At 39.2% G+C, this 19386-nt stretch overlaps 1 protein-coding gene across 1 annotated transcript in view; it reads right to left on the minus strand.

Annotated features, from left to right (window-relative positions):
- LOC137436513 (glutamate receptor-interacting protein 2) overlaps positions 1 to 19386 on the minus strand; it is a 535867-nt gene that overhangs the window by 83933 nt on the left and 432548 nt on the right. Inside the window, exon 15 of the mRNA XM_068130374.2 lies at positions 18988 to 19154. Coding sequence (XP_067986475.2) covers positions 18988 to 19154 — 167 coding nt within the window. The remainder of the gene's footprint in view (positions 1 to 18987; positions 19155 to 19386) is intronic.

Consider the following 19386-nt stretch of genomic DNA (forward strand, 5'->3'; position numbering starts at 1 on the left):
TGATAGATTAATGATTTATTGATTAATCAATTAATGAATTAACAATTTAATTTATGATTAATTTATTTATTAATTTTCAAAATGTTACAGCTTCAGATGAAACACTGGTGGTTTAGGTATGCTATTAGCCGATTGATTAATAATTTAATTATTTTTCCATTATCATTTATTTATTTAAATTATTAATCACTTATTTATTTTCTTTCTCATCTGAGCAATATCTCAGGCACCTTTTGAGCTAGGAAGCTGATATTTGGGCACACAATGACCAAGTGATTTGGCTACAAAGGGAATTTTTGATTTATTGATTAATCAAATTAATCAATTAATTATTTATTGATTAATCAAATGAATCAATTAATTATTTATTGATTAATCAATTAATCAATTAATTATTTAATTTTTGATTAATTTTTATATTTATTTTCAAAACGTTACAGCTTCGGATGAAACACTGGTGGTTTAGGTATGCTATTCGCCAATTGATTAATCATTTAATTATTTTTCCATTTTCATTTATTTATTTTCATTATTAATCACAAATTTATTCTCTTTCTCATCTGGGCAATATCTCAGGCACCATTTGAGCTAGGAAGATGATATTTGGACATGACAATGACCAAGTGATTGGGCTGTAAATTGTATTTTTTATTCATTTATTAATTGATCAATCAATTAATTGATTAATGATTTAATTATTTGATTAATTTATTTATTAATTTATTTTTAAAGTTACAGATTCGGATGAAACGGTGGTGGTTTAGGTATGCTATTGGCCAATTGATTAATAATTTAATTATTTAACCATTATTATTTATTTATTTTAATTATTAATCACTTATTATGCCTGGTGTTGGGCTAGCGGCTAGGGTGCCAGCTTAGGATCCAAGGATCCTGGGTTCAAATCCCGGTCGATTGCTGAATTAACGCCAGGGGGGTTGACTCAGCCTGCCATCCTTCCGAGGTCGGCAAATTGAGTACCAGTTCACTGGTAATTCCCTGTGTGTCGTAAAAAGGCGACAAACATGGTTGGCGGCAGGAAGGGCATCCGGCTGTAAAACATTGCTTCAAAAAGGGGACCAAAAAAAACAACAACAACCACGGTCCCCGAAAAAGGCCAACCCCCGCTTTGCGGGGAAAAATGGCCTCTAAAGGTGGTTTTTATATTTTTTATTAATCACTTATTTATTTTCTTTCTCATCTGGGCAATATCTCAGGCACCTTTTGACGTAGGAAGCTGATATTTGGACACAACAATGACCAAGTGATTTGGCTATAAAGGGTATTTTTGATTTATTGATTCATCAAATTAATCGATTAATTATTTATTGATGAATCAATTAATGAATTAATTATTTAATTTTTGAATAATTAATTTGTTAATTTTCAAAATGTTACAGATTCGGATGAAGCACTGGTGGTTTAGGTATGCTATTCGCCAATTGATTAATCATTTAATTATTTTTCCATTTTCATTTATTTATTTTCATTATTAATCACAAATTTATTCTCTTTCTCATCTGGGCAATATCTCAGGCACCATTTGAGCTAGGAAGATGATATTTGGACATGACAATGACCAAGTGATTGGGCTGTAAATTGTATTTTTTATTCATTTATTAATTGATCAATCAATTAATTGATTAATGATTTAATTATTTGATTAATTTATTTATTAATTTATTTTTAAAGTTACAGATTCGGATGAAACGGTGGTGGTTTAGGTATGCTATTGGCCAATTGATTAATAATTTAATTATTTAACCATTATTATTTATTTATTTTAATTATTAATCACTTATTATGCCTGGTGTTGGGCTAGCGGCTAAGGTGCCAGCTTAGGATACCAAGGATCCTGGGTTCAAATCCCGGTCGATTGCTGAATTAACGCCAGGGGGGTTGACTCAGCCTGACCATCCTTCCGAGGTCGGCAAATTGAGTACCAGTTCACTGGTAATTCCCTGTGTGTCGTAAAAAGGCGACAAACATGGTTGGCGGCAGGAAGGGCATCCGGCTGTAAAACATTGCTTCAAAAAGGGGACCAAAAAAAACAACAACAACCACGGTCCCCGAAAAAGGCCAACCCCCGCTTTGCGGGGAAAAATGGCCTCTAAAGGTGGTTTTTATATTTTTTATTAATCACTTATTTATTTTCTTTCTCATCTGGGCAATATCTCAGGCACCTTTTGACGTAGGAAGCTGATATTTGGACACAACAATGACCAAGTGATTTGGCTATAAAGGGTATTTTTGATTTATTGATTCATCAAATTAATCGATTAATTATTTATTGATGAATCAATTAATGAATTAATTATTTAATTTTTGAATAATTAATTTGTTAATTTTCAAAATGTTACAGATTCGGATGAAGCACTGGTGGTTTAGGTATGCTATTAGCCAATTGATTAATAATTTAATTATTTTTCCATTATCATTTATTTATTTTAGTTATTAATCACTTATTTATTTGCTTTCTCATCTGGGCAATATGTCAGGCACCATTTGAGCTAGGAAGCTGATATTTGGACACAACGATGACCAAGTGATTTGGCTATAAAGGGTATTTTTGATTAATCAAATTAATCGATTAATTATTTATTGATTAATCAATTAATGAATGAATTCTTTAATTTTTGATTAATTAATTTCATTAATTTTCAAAAGGTTACAGCTTTGGATGAAACACTCACTGGTGGTTTGGTTATGTTATTAGCCAATTGATTAAGAAATTAATTATTTTACGATTACTATTTATTTATTTTAATTATGCAATAATTAAGCAATCAATTATTGTCACTCTCTCCCTCACAATACTGTCTGTATGTGCTACATGGCGGCAGGCACCCAGGCAATGTCGCATGCTGGAGGATGTTATTTATTTGGCATGGGGGCGGTGTCCTTTGAATGTATCTGCACTTGTTTGCATTTATTTTGAGGTCACGTCATCTCGATTATATATATATATAAAATAACCACCTTTAGAGGCCATTTTTCCCCGCAAGGCGGGGGTTGGCCTTTTTCGGGACCCGTGGTTGTTGTTGTTTTTTTGGTCCACTTTTTGACCAAAAATTTGTCGGATTGTCGGAGATAGTCGGAGATCGATTGTCGGAGATAAACTTATAAAATGGGTCATTATGTCCGGACGTCTGTCCGTCTGGTCATCCATTCGTCCATTCACGTTTTGCTATTTTTGCTACTCATCCCTTATCACCTGGCTGATTGCTCTGAAACTTGAGAAATGACTACAATACAGTATACGGCACAATCGCCCGTGCTTTGATTTTCGATTTCGGATCATGGGGGCTCCCAGGAATGGGGTGGGGAGGGATGGTTAACCCCCACACTTTGGATCCATGCTCGTTCCTCGTTTACCAACTGATTGCTTTGAAACCCGATACAGCCCTTCTACTCAATAGCCTGCCTAATCGTTCAGACTTCATTTTTCCGATTTCCGATCATGGGGACTCCCAGAACATCAGGTAGCTCCCACGAGGGATCCCCCAAATCAGCAGAGATCTGAACTACAACCTCAAGAGATGTCTGTCAGCCCACTCAAGGCTATTTACTGTATCTATATTATGGAAGGATTACTGAGAAGCTTGTACAATTACTACATGAATAAACATGGTTCTCATTAGGTACTGGGATACCTTCTATGAAGTGAAAAACAGAAAAATCAATACAAGTTTTTGACATTTAAATCTGAGGCCATAACGTTATAAGGCAAAGGTTATGTTTAAAACGACAGGGTGGCCGACATGTCTTGTAACCAACCATACAATGTATTTGTTGTAACTAGCACATCACTCCATATGGGAGCGGTAGGAAGAGTGTGTGTGTGTGTGTGTGTGTGTGTGTGTGTGTGTGTGTGTGTGTGTATGTATATATATATATATATATATATATATATATATATATATATATATATATACATATATATATATATATATATATATATATATATATATATATATATATATATATATATATATATATATATATATAGATAAGGGAAAAAATGAATTTAAACGATTTCAGCATAAGGCTGCAACATAACAAAATATGAAAAAAGTGAAGGGGTCTGAATTCTTTCTGAATGATATATATATTGTAACGAATTTGAGAAAGTGTAACGAATGTGAGAATTATGGTTTTGTTGTGTGTAAATGTCACCCTCCGTAATGTAAAGAAAGGTCGAAGGTCGTCCTCTTAGTTAATTCCATAAACATACACGCAGGGCACCATATATCCTTTTAAATAGTTATTCCCTTATTCTATGTAGTTTAAGGCTATGTTTCCCAATAGTCGACTCTCCATTGCACCGAATTAAATAAGATTAGGTCCCATCTTCAAAGTGCCAGGTTTGGATGGTTTTCGCCGCAAATGGACTCCATTGAGCACGCGGTCGGTTGGAAGAAGAAAGGCCTCGTCATAGAAAGGAGGAGTGAGTCGGCCCCGCTCAACCAACCCAGCACGAAGGGGTTTGGCTTGAGCGGGTGGAGAGAGAACGATCTGGGAGGTTTGCGAAGGTTCAAGGGTCATATAACCCACGGGAGACGCCCCCACCTCAGATGAGCTACGCAGATGAGATACGTGCCGCGCTGCAGAGGAGATACGGACCGAGGCAACGCAAGGAGTGCGCGACGCAGCAGTGCGGAAAAAGGAACTTCGCCCGCGCAGTTTGGAACCGCGGGAGTTCGCACGACCGCGGCTCGGCTTTTTGACGGCGGTGCCTTCCGGCCCGACCGTGCCCAGTCCCCGCTGGACCTTCCTTGCCTCTCCAAGCCATCCACCTTCAGCCATTCATTCCTGCCTGCATTCCCCGTGTAAGTGTGATCGTTTGTCTGTCTTTCACGTTGTCCTGGGGTATTAATTAAGCTTGTATAGTTAAGCTAATATTTGCACTGTGTCTCCTTCCATTCTTTCTGTCGTTATTTTCTTATCCTTCTTTCTCCTTGGTTATTTTGATGATTTGTAAATAATAGTAATAAATTATATTTGTTCTTCCTACCTTCGTCTTCTTCTTCACATTCGGTCGCTTTAGTGATTTCCCCCATTGAGGGCCCGTGGCGCGATTCGACCGACGAAGATTAATCGGGTCAGTCTTGGTAACCGGCTCACGGTGCAGTTCGCTTCACTCAGTGCAACTAGTCCATTACGCTGCGACCGTGGGCGGGGGAGTATTTCCTTGCGTACCGGTGGGTGTTGGTATTTAGACCATAGGACGGTTGGGCCTAATACCCTACCCAGCGCTGACCGGGCGTGACGTCATACCCCCAGGACCACGTCGGCCAGTCATAGACGAGGGGACTAATCCCCCCTTGGTAAGTGGGGAAGGCCGACGTTGGATTCCGTAACAATATATATATTTGGATTTTGGATATATATACAATATATATATTGTAAAGCTTGGCGATTCCCAAGTGGAAACGATCCGCAAGATTCAACACCGTTCATTCCATTATGAAGGAGGATTTGGGCTTCAGGAGAATCTCAGTGAAGTTCGTACCAAAGCTGCTAACGATTGAGCAGAAGCAACTCCGTTTGGAGATCGCACAAGACATGCTGGAGACTGTGAACAGCGATCCCAGCTTCCTCAACACAGTGATCACTGGCGATGAGTCCTGGGTTTATGGGTACGACCCAGAAACCAAGTTGCAGTCATCACAATGGAAGCATCCAACATCCCCGAGGCCAAAAAACACAAAATTTGATGCAGTAGCGTTGTTCAAGTTTTTCCGTCATTTTGTCAAAAACGAAAATCCGACGGCGCTCACTTACATGTCCTCACTCATCGGTGGTCTGCCGTCGAATGACAGCTTCTGCAGGTGGGAAAAAATTCACACGTGCGCATTAGGATCGCCTACATACGTGCACCAATCAACGCCTCCCTAGCTTCTTTTTTTTTACGCACGAAAAATAAAGGTCGGATACTTTTTGAACACACTACGTATATATATATTTATATATATATATATATATATATATATATATATATATATATATGTATATATATATATATATATATATATATATATATATATATCATTCAGACCCCTTCACTTTTTTCATATTTTGTTATGTTGCAGCCTTATGCTGAAATCGTTTAAATTCTTTTTTTCCCTCATCAATCTACACTCAATACCTCATAATGACAAAGAGAAAACAGGATTTTAGAAAGTTTTGCAAATTCATTAAAAAGAAAAAACTGAAATATCACATTGACAAAAGTATTCAGACCCTTTGCTATGGCACATGAAATTTAGCTCAGGTGCCTCCCATTTCTCTTGATCATCTTTGGGATGTTTCTACACCTTGATTGGAGTCCACCTGTGGTAAATTCAATTGATTGGACATGATTTGGAAAGGCATACACCTGTCTATATAAGGTCTCACAGCTGACTGCATATCAGAGCAAAAACCAAGCCATGAGGTCGAAGGAACTGCCTGCAGATCTCAGAGACAGGATTGTGTCGAAGCACAGATCTGGGGAAGCCGACAAAAAAATTTCTGCTGCATTGAAGGTTCTCAAGAGCACAGTGGCCTCCATAATTCTTAAATGGAAGAATTTTGGAACAACCAGGACTCTTCCTAGAGCTGGCCGCCCGGCCAAACTGAGCAATCGGGGGAGAAGGGCCTTGGTAAGAGAGGTGACCAAGAGCCCGATGGTCACTCTGGCTGAGCGCCAGAGATCCTGTGTGGAGATGGGAGAAACTTCCAGAAGGACAACCATCACTGCAACACTCCACCGATCTGGGCTTTATGGCAGAGTGGCCAGACGGAAGCCTCTCCTCAGTGAAAGACACATGAAAGCCCGCTTGGAGTTTGCAAAAAAGCACCTAAAGGACTCTCAGACTGTGAGAAACAAGATTCTGTGGTCTGATGAAACCAAGATTGAACTGTTTGGCATCAATTCTAAGCATCATTTTTGGTGGAAACCAGGCACCTGCTCATCACCTGCCCAATACCATCCCAACGGTGAAGCATGGTGGTGGCAGCATCATGCTGTGGGGGTGTTTTTCAGCAGCAGTGACTGGGGACCTGGTCAGGGTTGAGGGAACAATGGACAGAGCAAAGTACAAAGATATCCTCAATGAAAACCTGAAACAGAGCGCTCAGGACCGCAGACTGGGCCGAAGGTTCACCTTCCAACAGGACAATGACCCTAAGCACACAGCCAAGACAACGCAGGAGTGGCTTAGGGACAACTCTGTGAAGGTCCTTGAGTGGCCCAGCCAGTGCCCTGACTTGAACCCAATCGAACATCTCTGGAGAGACCTGAAAATGGCTGTCCACCGACGGTCCCCATCCAACCTGACAGAGCTTGAGAAGATCTGCAGAGAAGAATGGCAGAAAATCCCCAAATCCAGGTGTGCAAAGCTTGTCACGTCATACCCAAGAAGACTCAAGGCTGTAATCGCTGCCAAAGGTGCTTCAACTAAGTACTGAGTTAAGGGTCTGAATACTTATGTCAATGTGATATTTCAGTTTTTTTTTTTAAATAAATTTGCAAAACTTTCTAAAATCCTGTTTTCTCTTTGTCAGTGTGGGGAATTGGGTGTAGATTGATGAGGGAAAAAATGAATTGAAACGATTTCAACATAAGGCTGCAACATAACAAAATGTGAAAAAAGTGAAGGGGTCTGAATACTTTCTGAATGCACTGTATATATCCTCTCAGGAGTATATAGATTACAGTCGATATAGGCTTGGTCCTTAAGAATGTCAGGGGTGTGTTCAGTTACCAAGTTTCTTGTGGAGCACTCTCCAAGTGGCTTACGCATTCGAGCATGCACTCCATTCGAAACCGCTGATAAGGACCTTTCTTCCGCTCTTTCACTCCCTCTCTCTGTTCTCTTCACCCTCTCTTTTGCTCAAGGTCATCTGCTATCTGCTTGGAAATCAGCCAACATCACTGCTTTACACAAAAAGGTGCAAAAACAGATCCTAGCAACTACAGACCAATCCGCCTTCTCCCAATTATCAGCAAAGTCATGGGATTCCATCATTGCTTCAGATATGAAATTTTTCCTCTTCTCCAATGGCTTGATCTCTGATCATCAATTTGGTTTCAGACAAGGTCACTCCACTCTGGCCATGCTGCTTCTGCTGTCTCAACAACGGATGGAGGTCCTCAATGCCAAGCAGGAAATTAGAGCTGTCTCCCTCGACGTATCACGTGCCTTCGATACGGTCTGGCACCCCACTCTGCTCACCAAACCCTCCTGCTTTGGTATCCATGGAAATCTCCACACATGGCTGGCAGACTTCCTCTCTCGTCATAGTCGACGTGTGGCCCTGAATGGGTTTCTCTCATCTCCTCTTCCTGTTCAGGCTGGAGTTCCCCAAGGCAGTGTTCTGGGCCCTGTGCTTTTTCTGGTCTTCATCAATGATCTCTCCAACTCTCTTGTAAATCCTCTCCATCTCTTTGCTGATGACTCCACTCTCTGCCGCTCCATTCCTCATCCCTCAGATCGGCAGTCTGCAGCCTCCTCACTCTCTGCAGACCTGGACAAAATCACAGACTGGGCAAACAAGGGGAACATGTCTTTCAATCCTGACAAATCTCACACTCTTACGATGTCTCTCCGAAAAGACCGACTGGACAACCCTCCCATCCACTTTCTGAATAATCCTCTCCAAGAAGTTCTGTCACTCAAGCTTTTGGGTCTCACTATCTGCCATGATCTTTCCTGGGAAAACCACATTTCAAATCTGGCCTCCAAAGCCAGTCGCCGACTGGGCATCCTCCGTCGTGTGAAGTCCTTCCTTGGCACACCTGAGCTCCTCACCACATACAAGGCTTTCATCTGCAGCTCAATGGAATACTGCTCTCCCCTCTGAGCTGGTGCTCCTGCCTCACACCTGGCTCGTCTTCACGCTGTTGAAACCAAAGCGTTCAGAATCATTGGAATCTCCCATGATGAAGATACCTCCGAGGGCCTTTCACTTACTCACCGCAGGCAGGTTGGTGGTCTTTCTGTCTTCTACCGACTCCTCTCCGGCCTTGCTCCTCCAGCTCTCTCTGGGCTCTGTCCCCCAAATATTCCTGCATGTCGCACAAGATCTGCCTGCAACCCTCTTATGGTTAAACTGCCAAAATCAAGACTATCTGATCACCTTCACTCCTTCATTCCTCTTTTCTCCCACCTCTGGAACAAACTCCCTCATTCTCTTCAATCCCACTCCTCCCTCCAGGTCTTTAAAACAGCTGTTCACCACCATCTCTTATCTTCCCCCATCCAAAACCTTGATCTTTTCTACCCCAGCTAATTTCACCCCAAATCCAATTTTTTGAAATACCAACTTCTTTCCTGGAAGTCCCTGGTGTCCTTGTGTTTATACTTTTCCCACCCCCCCCCCCCCCCCTTCCCACGCTGCCTTCCCCCAAGCCCTCTCCCTCCCACACATCTCCCAATGTCCCTCCTCTCAAATGTTGTGTTTATGTGCTTCCCCTTCTGTCCCCATCTTGTCTACCGCTCCCCTTTTTATATACTTTGTTTGTTTGTCTGTTTGATTTGTTTGTGTGATAAATGTTAGCTCTTTCATGAGCCTCGATTATGTATACAAAAAACCAAAAAAAAGGAACGGCTGACTTGGCAAGCACTAGCTCGTTACTTGGTAACTGAACAAAACCCCAGGCTTCCTCCCTTTCAGTTTAGTGTTAAACAGCAGTAGTGACTGTTTGAAAAGGTAATCATACCTGCTTGTGGTTTATATTTTTGGGGTTCCCCACAAAATGCCATGATAAGCTATTTATAAATGGTAATACGGTGTTTTCCAAAAAGAAAAAACAAACCCCTTGGGGAGAGGGGATATTATTAGGCTTCCAAGTGAGGTTCCTACTGGAAGCCTATTGTTCTTGTAAAGATTATTTTTATTCCAAGCAAAATGTTGTGGAAACTTCGGAGAAAACTGTTATAGCCATCTCTACGAAACTTTAACTAATTATAGACACCTATCTAAACGAGTGCTTGACAGTGCTTGACATGGTTTGGAGGCCAGATTGGATTTCAAAAAAACTTTCAAAATCCCCTCCGAAACAGCTCAACCGATTGATATGTAACTTTACAAATATGATCAACTATCCATGGGAAAACTTTTTTTGACAACGATGACATCATCAGTCACATAGTTTGGCAGCCATATTGGATGGAAGGAAGAATTTTAAACATCTCTGAAAGCGCTGAACAGATCAAAGCGAATTTTTTAACATATGATCAACTTCCCATGAAGATATGAGTTCGCAAAGAAAAAAAGGTTATTGGTCACGTGGTTTGGCGGCCATATTTGATTCTAAAATGAAGCTTTAAAACACATACCTCTCCAAAACCACTTATCCGATCGATAGGAAACTTGAAAAATATGATTGCATTCCAATGTGGAAAACGTGTTGAAAATTATGATGTCATTAGTCACATAGTTTAGCAGCCATATTATATATATCTTTTTAAACCTATGAAATCCTCAAAACCATGCGACCGATCAATACACAACTTTGCAGATATGATCGACTACCCATGGGGAAAATTTGTTTACAGTGATGTTGTCATCAAGTCACATGGTTTGTGTATCATAGTCAGTTAGCCATATTGGCGAGAAGGAGAATATTAAAAAAATATTTCTCTTAAACCTCCAAACCAATCGATGCTAAACTTTAAACATATAATCACATATGCATGAGGAAAAAATGTAGAAAACTATGATGTCATCAGTTGTTGGTTTGGCAGCCATATTGGATTTTAAAAAAAACATTTAAAAATTCCCCTTATTCGAAACGACTCAACTGATCGATATGAAACTTTACAGATAGGATGGACTACCCATGATGAAAATTTCTTGAAAATTATGACATCATCAGTCACATGGTTTGGCAGTCATATTGTATGGAAGCCTGTCATCACTGTTTTTTTTTTTGTTTTTTTACTATACTGAATCGAGGCTCGTGAAAGAGCTGACAACCGCGAGGGAAAGACAAAGACAGTACATGGGGACCGCGAGGGAAAGACAAAAACAGCACATGGGGACCGCGAGGGAAAGACAAAAACAGCACATGGGGACCGCGAGGGAAAGACAAAGACAGCACATAGGGACCGCGAGGGAAAGACAAAGACAGTACATGGGGACCGCGAGGGAAAGACAAAAACAGCACATGGGGACCGCGAGGGAAAGACAAAGACAGTACATGGGGACCGCGAGGGAAAGACAGTACATGGGGACCGCGAGGGAAAGACAGTACATGGGGACCGCGAGGGAAAGACAAAAACAGCACATGGGGACCGCGAGGGAAAGACAAAGACAGTACATGGGGACCACGAGGGAAAGACAAAGACAGCACATGGGGACCGCGAGGGAAAGACAAAGACAGCACATAGGGACCGCGAGGGAAAGACAAAGACAGTACATGGGGACCGCGAGGGAAAGACAAAAACAGCACATGGGGACCGCGAGGGAAAGACAAAGACAGTACATGGGGACCGCGAGGGAAAGACAGTACATGGGGACCGCGAGGGAAAGACAAAAACAGCACATGGGGACCGCGAGGGAAAGACAAAGACAGCACATAGGGACCGCGAGGGAAAGACAAAGACAGTACATGGGGACCGCGAGGGAAAGACAAAGACAGTACATGGGGACCGCGAGGGAAAGACTGTACATGGGGACCGCGAGGGAAAGACAAAAACAGCACATGGGGACCGCGAGGGAAAGACAAAGACAGTACATGGGGACCGCGAGGGAAAAACAGTACATGGGGACCGCGAGGGAAAGACAGTACATGGGGACCGCGAGGGAAAGACAAAAACAGCACATGGGGACCGCGAGGGAAAGACAAAGACAGTACATGGGGACCACGAGGGAAAGACAAAGACAGCACATGGGGACCGCGAGGGAAAGACAAAGACAGCACATAGGGACCGCGAGGGAAAGACAAAGACAGTACATGGGGACCGCGAGGGAAAGACAAAAACAGCACATGGGGACCGCGAGGGAAAGACAAAGACAGTACATGGGGACCGCGAGGGAAAGACAGTACATGGGGACCGCGAGGGAAAGACAAAAACCTTGCAGTTCTAATTAGTATTAATATTGTTTTGTAATAACATTAATATTATGTATGCTATTATTACAAGTGTTGTTGTACACCGCACCTTTCCCATGCCATCTCCAAGCATTGCAAAACGTCATTGCCGGGAACCAAAGGGGGCTCAGCAGTGACGCACGCTGAAAGGGAGTACTCAGTTTTCACTCTGGTTGTTTGTTTGTTTTCTTTCTTGTTTTTGTACACCGCACCTTTCCTATGCCATCTCCAGGCATTGCAAATCGTCATTGCTGGGCACCAAAGGGGGCTCAGCAGTGACGCACGCTGAAAGGGAGTACTCAGTTTTCACTCTGGTTGTTTGTTTGTTTGTTTTTTTACACCGCACCTTTCCTATGCCATCTCCAGGCATTGCAAATCGTCATTGCTGGGCACCGAAGGGGGCTCGGCAGCAACGCACGCTGAAAGAGAGTACTCAGTTTTCACTCTGGTTGTTTTCTTGCTTTCTTGTTTGTTTGTTTGTCCGGGCGATATCTCAGCCATCCTTTGAGCTGGGAAGCTGAAATTTCGGCACAATAGTGAGAAAGTCCTTTGTCAAAAACGCTATTTTTTGTTTTTTGATTAATCAAATAATTGAGGAGTTAGTTATTTAATTATTAGCGATTAATTAAGTACTTATTTAATTAATCAAATTTCCTTTCTCTTCTGACCATTAACTCAGGCACCTTTTGAGTTAGGAAGCTGATATTTGGACATGCCAATGACCAGGTGATTTGGCTGCAAAGGCTATTTCTGATTTATTAATTAATCAATTAATCGATTAATTATTTAATTATTCGATTAATGACTGAATTTTTTTTTTTTTAAGTTACAGATTCTGATGAAATGGTGGTGGTTTATGTGTTCTGTGACCGAATTGATTAATAATTTTTTAATTATTATTATTTATTTATTTTCATTATTAATCATATATTTATTTTCTTTCTCATTTGGCCAATATCTCAGGCACCTTTTGAGCTGGGAAGCTAATATTTGGACATGACAGTGACCAAGTGATGTGGCTATCAAGGATATTTTTGATTTATTGATTAATCATTTCATCGATTAATTATTTATTGATTAATCGATTAATTATTTTTTGATTAATCAATTGATTATTTAATTTTTTTAATGACTTATTTAATTAAATTTCTAAAAGATACATCTTCGGATGAAGCACTAGTGGTTTAGTTATGCTATGAGCCAATTGATTAAGAAAATATTTTGTGATAATTGTATACCGCTCCTTTCCTATGCCATCTCCAGGCATTGCAAATCGTCATTGCTGGGCACCGAAGGGGGCTCGGCAGTGACGCACGCTGAAAGAGAGTACTCAGTTTTCACTCTGGTTGTTTGTTTTCTTGCTTTCTTTCTTTCTTGCTTTCTTTATTTCTTGTTTGTTTGTTTGTTTGTCCGGGCGATATCTCAGCCATCCTTTGAGCTAGGAAGCTGAAATTTCGGCACAATAGTGAGCAAGTCATTTGTCAAAAACAGTATTTTTTGTTTTTTGATTAATCAATTAATTGATGAGTTATTTAATTATTCGCGATTAATGAAGTACTTATTTAATTAATTAAATTTCATTTCTCTTCTGACCATTAACTCAGGCACCTTTTGAGTGAGGAAGCTGATATTTGGACATGCTAATGACCAGGTGATTTGACTGCAAAGGCTATTTTTGATTTATTAATTAATCAATTAATCAATTAATCAATTAATCGATTAATTATTGAATTATTTGATTAATGACAAAAAAAATTTTTTTTTTAAAGTTACAGATTCTGATGAAATGGTGGTGGTTTATGTGTTCTCTGACCGAATTGATTAATAATTTAATTTTTTTATGATTATTATTTATTTATTTTCATTATTAATCATTTATTTATCTTCTTTCTCATTTGGCCAATATCTCAGGCACCTTTTGAGCTCAGAAGCTAATATTTGGACATGAGTGACCAGGTGATGTGGCTATCAAGGATATTTTTGATTTATTGATTAATCAATTAATCAATGTATCGATTAATTATTTAATTATTCGATTAATTACTAAAAAAAAAATTTTTCCCCAGTTACACATTCTGATGAAATGGTGGTGGTTTATGTGTTCTGTGACCAAATTGTTTGATAATTTAATTTTTTAATGATTATTATTTATTTATTTTCATTATTAATCATTTATTTATTTTCTTTCTCATTTGGCCAATATCTCAGGCACCTTTTGAGCTGGGAAGCTAATATTTGGACATGACAGTGACCAAGTGATGTGGCTATCAAGGATATTTTTGATTAATTGATTAATCATTTAATCGATTCATTATTTATTGATTAATCGATGAATTACTTATTGATTTATCAATTAATTATTTAATTTTTTATTAATGACTTATTTGATTAAATTTCTAAAAGATACATCTTCGGATGAAGCACGAGTGGTTTTGTTATGGTATTAGCCAATTGATTAAGAAAATATTTTGTGATAATCTTTTATTGATTTTAATTATACAATTAATCAATCAATTAGTGTACACCTCTCCCTCCCAATGCAGCCTCTATGAGCTGCACTGCGGTATTGCTGGGTGCCGGAGGCGCCCCGGCAATGCCGCGCTGTAGGATATTTAATTTATTGGCATGGGGGTGGTGTACTTTGAATGTATGTGTACTTGTCTTGTTGTACACCGCACCTTTCCTATGCCATCTCCAGGCATTGCAAATCGTCATTGCTGGGCACCGAAGGGGGCTCGGCAGTGACGCACGCTGAAAGGGAGTACTCAGTTTTCACTCTGGTTGTTGTACACCACTCCTTTCCTATGCCATCTCCAGGCATTGCAAATCGTCATTGCTGGGCACCGAAGGGGGCTCGGCAGTGACGCACGCTGAAAGAGAGTACTCAGTTTTCACTCTGGTTGTTTGTTTTCTTGCTTTCTTTCTTTCTTGTTTGTTTATTTGTTTGTCCGGGCGATATCTCAGCCATCCTTTGAGCTAGGAAGCTGAAATTTCGGCACAATAGTGAGCAAGTGCTTTGTCAAAAACACTATTTTTTGTTTTGTGATTAATCAATTAATTGAGGAGTTATTTAATTATTAGCGATTAATGAAGTACTTATTTAATTAATCAAATTTCCTTTCTCTTCTGACCATTAACTCAGGCACCTTTTGAGTTAGGAAGCTGATATTTGGACATGCTAATGATCAGGTGATTTGGCTGCAAAGGCTATTTTTGATTTATTAATTAATCAATTAATCAATGAATCTATTAATTATTTAATTATTCGATTAATGACTAAAAAATTGTTTTTTTTAAGTTACAGATTCTGATGAAATGGTGGTGGTTTATGTGTTCTCTGACCGAATTCATTAATAATTTAGTTTTTTTTATGATTATTATTTATTTATTTTCATTATTAATCATTTATTTATTTTCTTTCTCATTTGGCCAATATCTCAGGCACCTTTTGAGCTCGAAAGCTAATATTTCGACATGAGTGACCAAGTGATGTGGCTATCAAGGATATTTTTGATTTATTGATTAATCAATTAATCAATTAATCGATTAATTATTTAATTATTCGATTAATTACTAAAAAAAAATAAAAAATCTGTTACAGATTCTGATGAAATGGTGGTGGTTTATGTGTTCTGTGACCGAATTGATTAATAATTTAATTTTTTTCATGATTATTATTTATTTATTTTCATTATTAATCATTTATTTATTTTCTTTCTCATTTGGCCAATATCTCAGGCACCTTTTGAGCTGGGAAGCTAATATTTGGACATGACAGTGACCAAGTGATGTGGCTATCAAGGATATTTTTGATTTATTGATTAATCATTTAATCGATTAATTATTTATTGATTAATCGATTAATTTATTTATTGATTAATCAATTAATTATTTAATTTTTTCTTAATGACTTATTTAATTAAATTTCTTAAAGATACATCTTCGGATGAAGCACTAGTGGTTTAGTTATGCTATTAGCCAATTGATTAAGAAAATATTTTGTGATAATCTTTTATTGATTTTAATTGTACAATTAATCAATCAATTAGTGTGCACCTCTCCCTCCTAATGCAGCCTCTATGAGCTGCACTGCGGTATTGCCGGGCACCAAAGGCGATGCCGCGCTGTGCCGTGATGCCGCACTGTAGGATATTTAATTATTTGGCATGGCGGCGGTGTACTTTGAATGTATGTGTACTTGTTTTTCCTTTTGTTATTAGAATCGGCATTCAAAGAAATGCCACGATTAGCTATTTTAATATGGCCATACACCTTTGCAGATATGATTGATATGATTTGCAGATATGACAACCTCCATTGTTTGACCCTTAATCCTCCTGTCAGGTTTGGTTCAGATTGGATGAGTAACGACCAAATGTATCGCAGTCAGACAGACAGACACCAAATTGCATATTTTAGTATGATAAATCCTTTTGAAATACATTCAATTTGTGTCTGTTGTCATGACATATGTACCTTACATCCCCGTTTGTCATTCACAATACAAACTAACCTCATGAACGTAATAACTGGCAAGGGAACATACTTGCCAGCACAGCGTAATAAGACAAATGAAGCATCCTGTATAGCCTACTATTAAGTACACCAGATATGGGCAATTCCGTGTTTATAGATTATTTCACACGCACATTGGAATGGGGTGCTTTTACGAATATCCTTTCATACAGGACATTCACGATCACCGAATTAAAAAATATTGTCCTTTTATATAAAAAAACCCAGTAATTGTAATTTTATAAAATTGTTTGAAGGATATTCCCCAAAAATTGAAAACTCATGGAAAAGGTAAAGTGCCAGAACAATTTTGACAAAATTACTTGGTAATCTGCAAAGGCTTTGTAGATATCATTAAACTTATCCAGAGGAGATGACATATATTTCCATGCAGAAAATATAATTCAAATAAAAAAGTGAATTTACAAGATCTTTTCAAATATCTCATGATATATACTTCAAAATTACTATTTTATGATTGACATAAGTGCATTCTCTGCTGGGCTCTTCAATTTACACACGTGCCAGTGTAAATGTAGGAAACTAGACAATATAATTTTCATTGAATGCATCAATGGACATGCCTCTGCCCACATTAGATGTCAATCCACTGTTACATGGTATGCGTGTGTCTTCTGATACCTCAGCGAGATGTATGCACGGGGTAGTGAAATAAACAAGTTCAGTTAACATTTTCAGGGCTGTCATGATAGCCGAGAGGTATGCACACTCTAGCCTGGGTTCGAATCTCGACCCAGCTATAAACTCATTATAGTGCTAAGCAGACAGGGCAATTCATCAATACTGTGTGTGAGCTGTTTCCTTGGTTGAAGGTTAACCTGGGTATTATGGTGGTCCACAGATATATGTAATATTTAATACTATTAAAAATCCATGCTCCACAAGGCTGCCCTTGTTCCTATGTTTATAAAGATCATATGAACCAAATATGAGGTCAATTGGAACTTATTTAGAGGTTGCTCTAAAAATAACATTTTTAATTGATCCTGTTTTTTTCAGATGGCAGAAACTCGCAGCTCTTCCACAGTTTGGTTGCTGGGCAAGTCTGAAAAGGAAATAATATGTGGGGGACTACCAACCAAAGGACACACATTGCAGAAAATGGTGTACCATCACATACAAGAACACCACACAGTTCGTGAAAGTGCCAAACTTAGTGTACAAGCTGTGTGTGCATACCGGGAGAAAGCACGAATTCCAATGCAGAGAGTAGATTCCTGTGAGCGCCAACTGTTGAAGTTGTATGATGCCTCCAAACTGGTAAAGAAAACTAGAACCAAGACATTCGAAAACTATAGAGTGAAGGAGCAGATGTTCAAAGATGATCTTCAATCCCTCTTCCATCTCACCAAATGATGCGCTTGAGAAAATGACGAATGAAGAAGACAAAGCATTCCTTATCATGCAGCATGAGGATCCCTCAAGTTCACGTATGGGATTTGTGGACAACGCACTGGCAGTGAAGGAGAACAGAAAGCGTATCAGGCTTGAGAATGAAGATAAAAGAAAGAAGAAACATGCTGCTGAGACTCCAACAGCAATGCAATCTGTTCCATCAACATCGGCTGTGGTTGATGATGATGATGAGTCTGAGATTGAAAGCTCCGATTCAGGGGACAATGAATTCAAACTCCAAAGTCCATCTTCTGCCAAACAGGTGAAAAAGGCTCCCATCAAGGTGATCACTCCAGCAATAGTGGCAACTCTGGACAGAGTAAATCTCTCAGATCGGCATGCTCTGTTTGTGGCCAGTGCTTTTGCACAATCTCTTGGTCATACCATTGAAGACAAGTGCAAGCCAACAATAATAAAAAATTTGAGTAATTGAAAATAGATAGTTATCTATGAATTGATGTATGATGCTAAAAAGTCTGTATCAATATTATTCATTATAATTTGTCAATATTTTGAGCAACCTCTAAATATTGTCCAATCAAGCTCAAATCTTCAACACAAACTACTTTCTTCAATAGGAATAGGGGCAGGCTTGTGGAGAAATGAAAATGCAATCTTCAAATTTTTGGACCACCCTACTGGGTATCCTGTCTGCTCTCATTAGTCAGTAGATGCTAATTTATCACATGGTGTCCTTCGGGAAGAGTAGGTGAGTTATCGCTGGCATTCTGACAAATTACAATTCCTGTCACCTTCATTAGAACGTCAGGACAGCCATTTAATGAAAGACCTATACTAGCTCTAAAATGTTCCCTGGTGGATATCACAAAAATATGGGGACAGTTGGGTCATTAAACAAGTAGTAGTATTATGAGTAGTAGTAGTAAACATGATCATTTTACATAAAATAGTGGGAATAATCAGGTTAGTGTGAAAGCAAGCAAATGCTGAAGGCTCTACCAAATGATGCGTACCATAAGCAGGAGTTGGTGCGTCACTCTGCCACAAGTTTTTGCGGATAGTCAGTCTCACAAAGCCATCCTGACGGTTCAGAGTTTGCATTGCTTCACTCACTGTTGCACCTTCCAGACTTGCAGCACCTACAGCCAGAATCTGCACTCCACACTCCAGTGTACCCGTCCTGTGCAGAAAACAACATTTTCTATACAGTTTGATATGTACACAGCAAAACACAATATGGCTGGAAGTCTAGCTGAACAACAAAAATGTAGGTTTCAATCCGCTAAGCTCAGAAACTCTGTTTCACCCTCACAGTGGAGCAGCTCATAACAGGGAGCCACAAGTTAGATGTGAAGCTCAATCCAAAGGTGGTAGTTGGAGTGACGGTTAGAAGTCGCATGACCATGCTCATC

The sequence above is a fragment of the Myxine glutinosa genome, chromosome 11, assembly GCF_964187855.1.
Source record: "Myxine glutinosa chromosome 11, kmMyxGlut1.1, whole genome shotgun sequence".
NCBI classification, from domain to species: Eukaryota; Metazoa; Chordata; class Myxini; order Myxiniformes; family Myxinidae; genus Myxine; species Myxine glutinosa.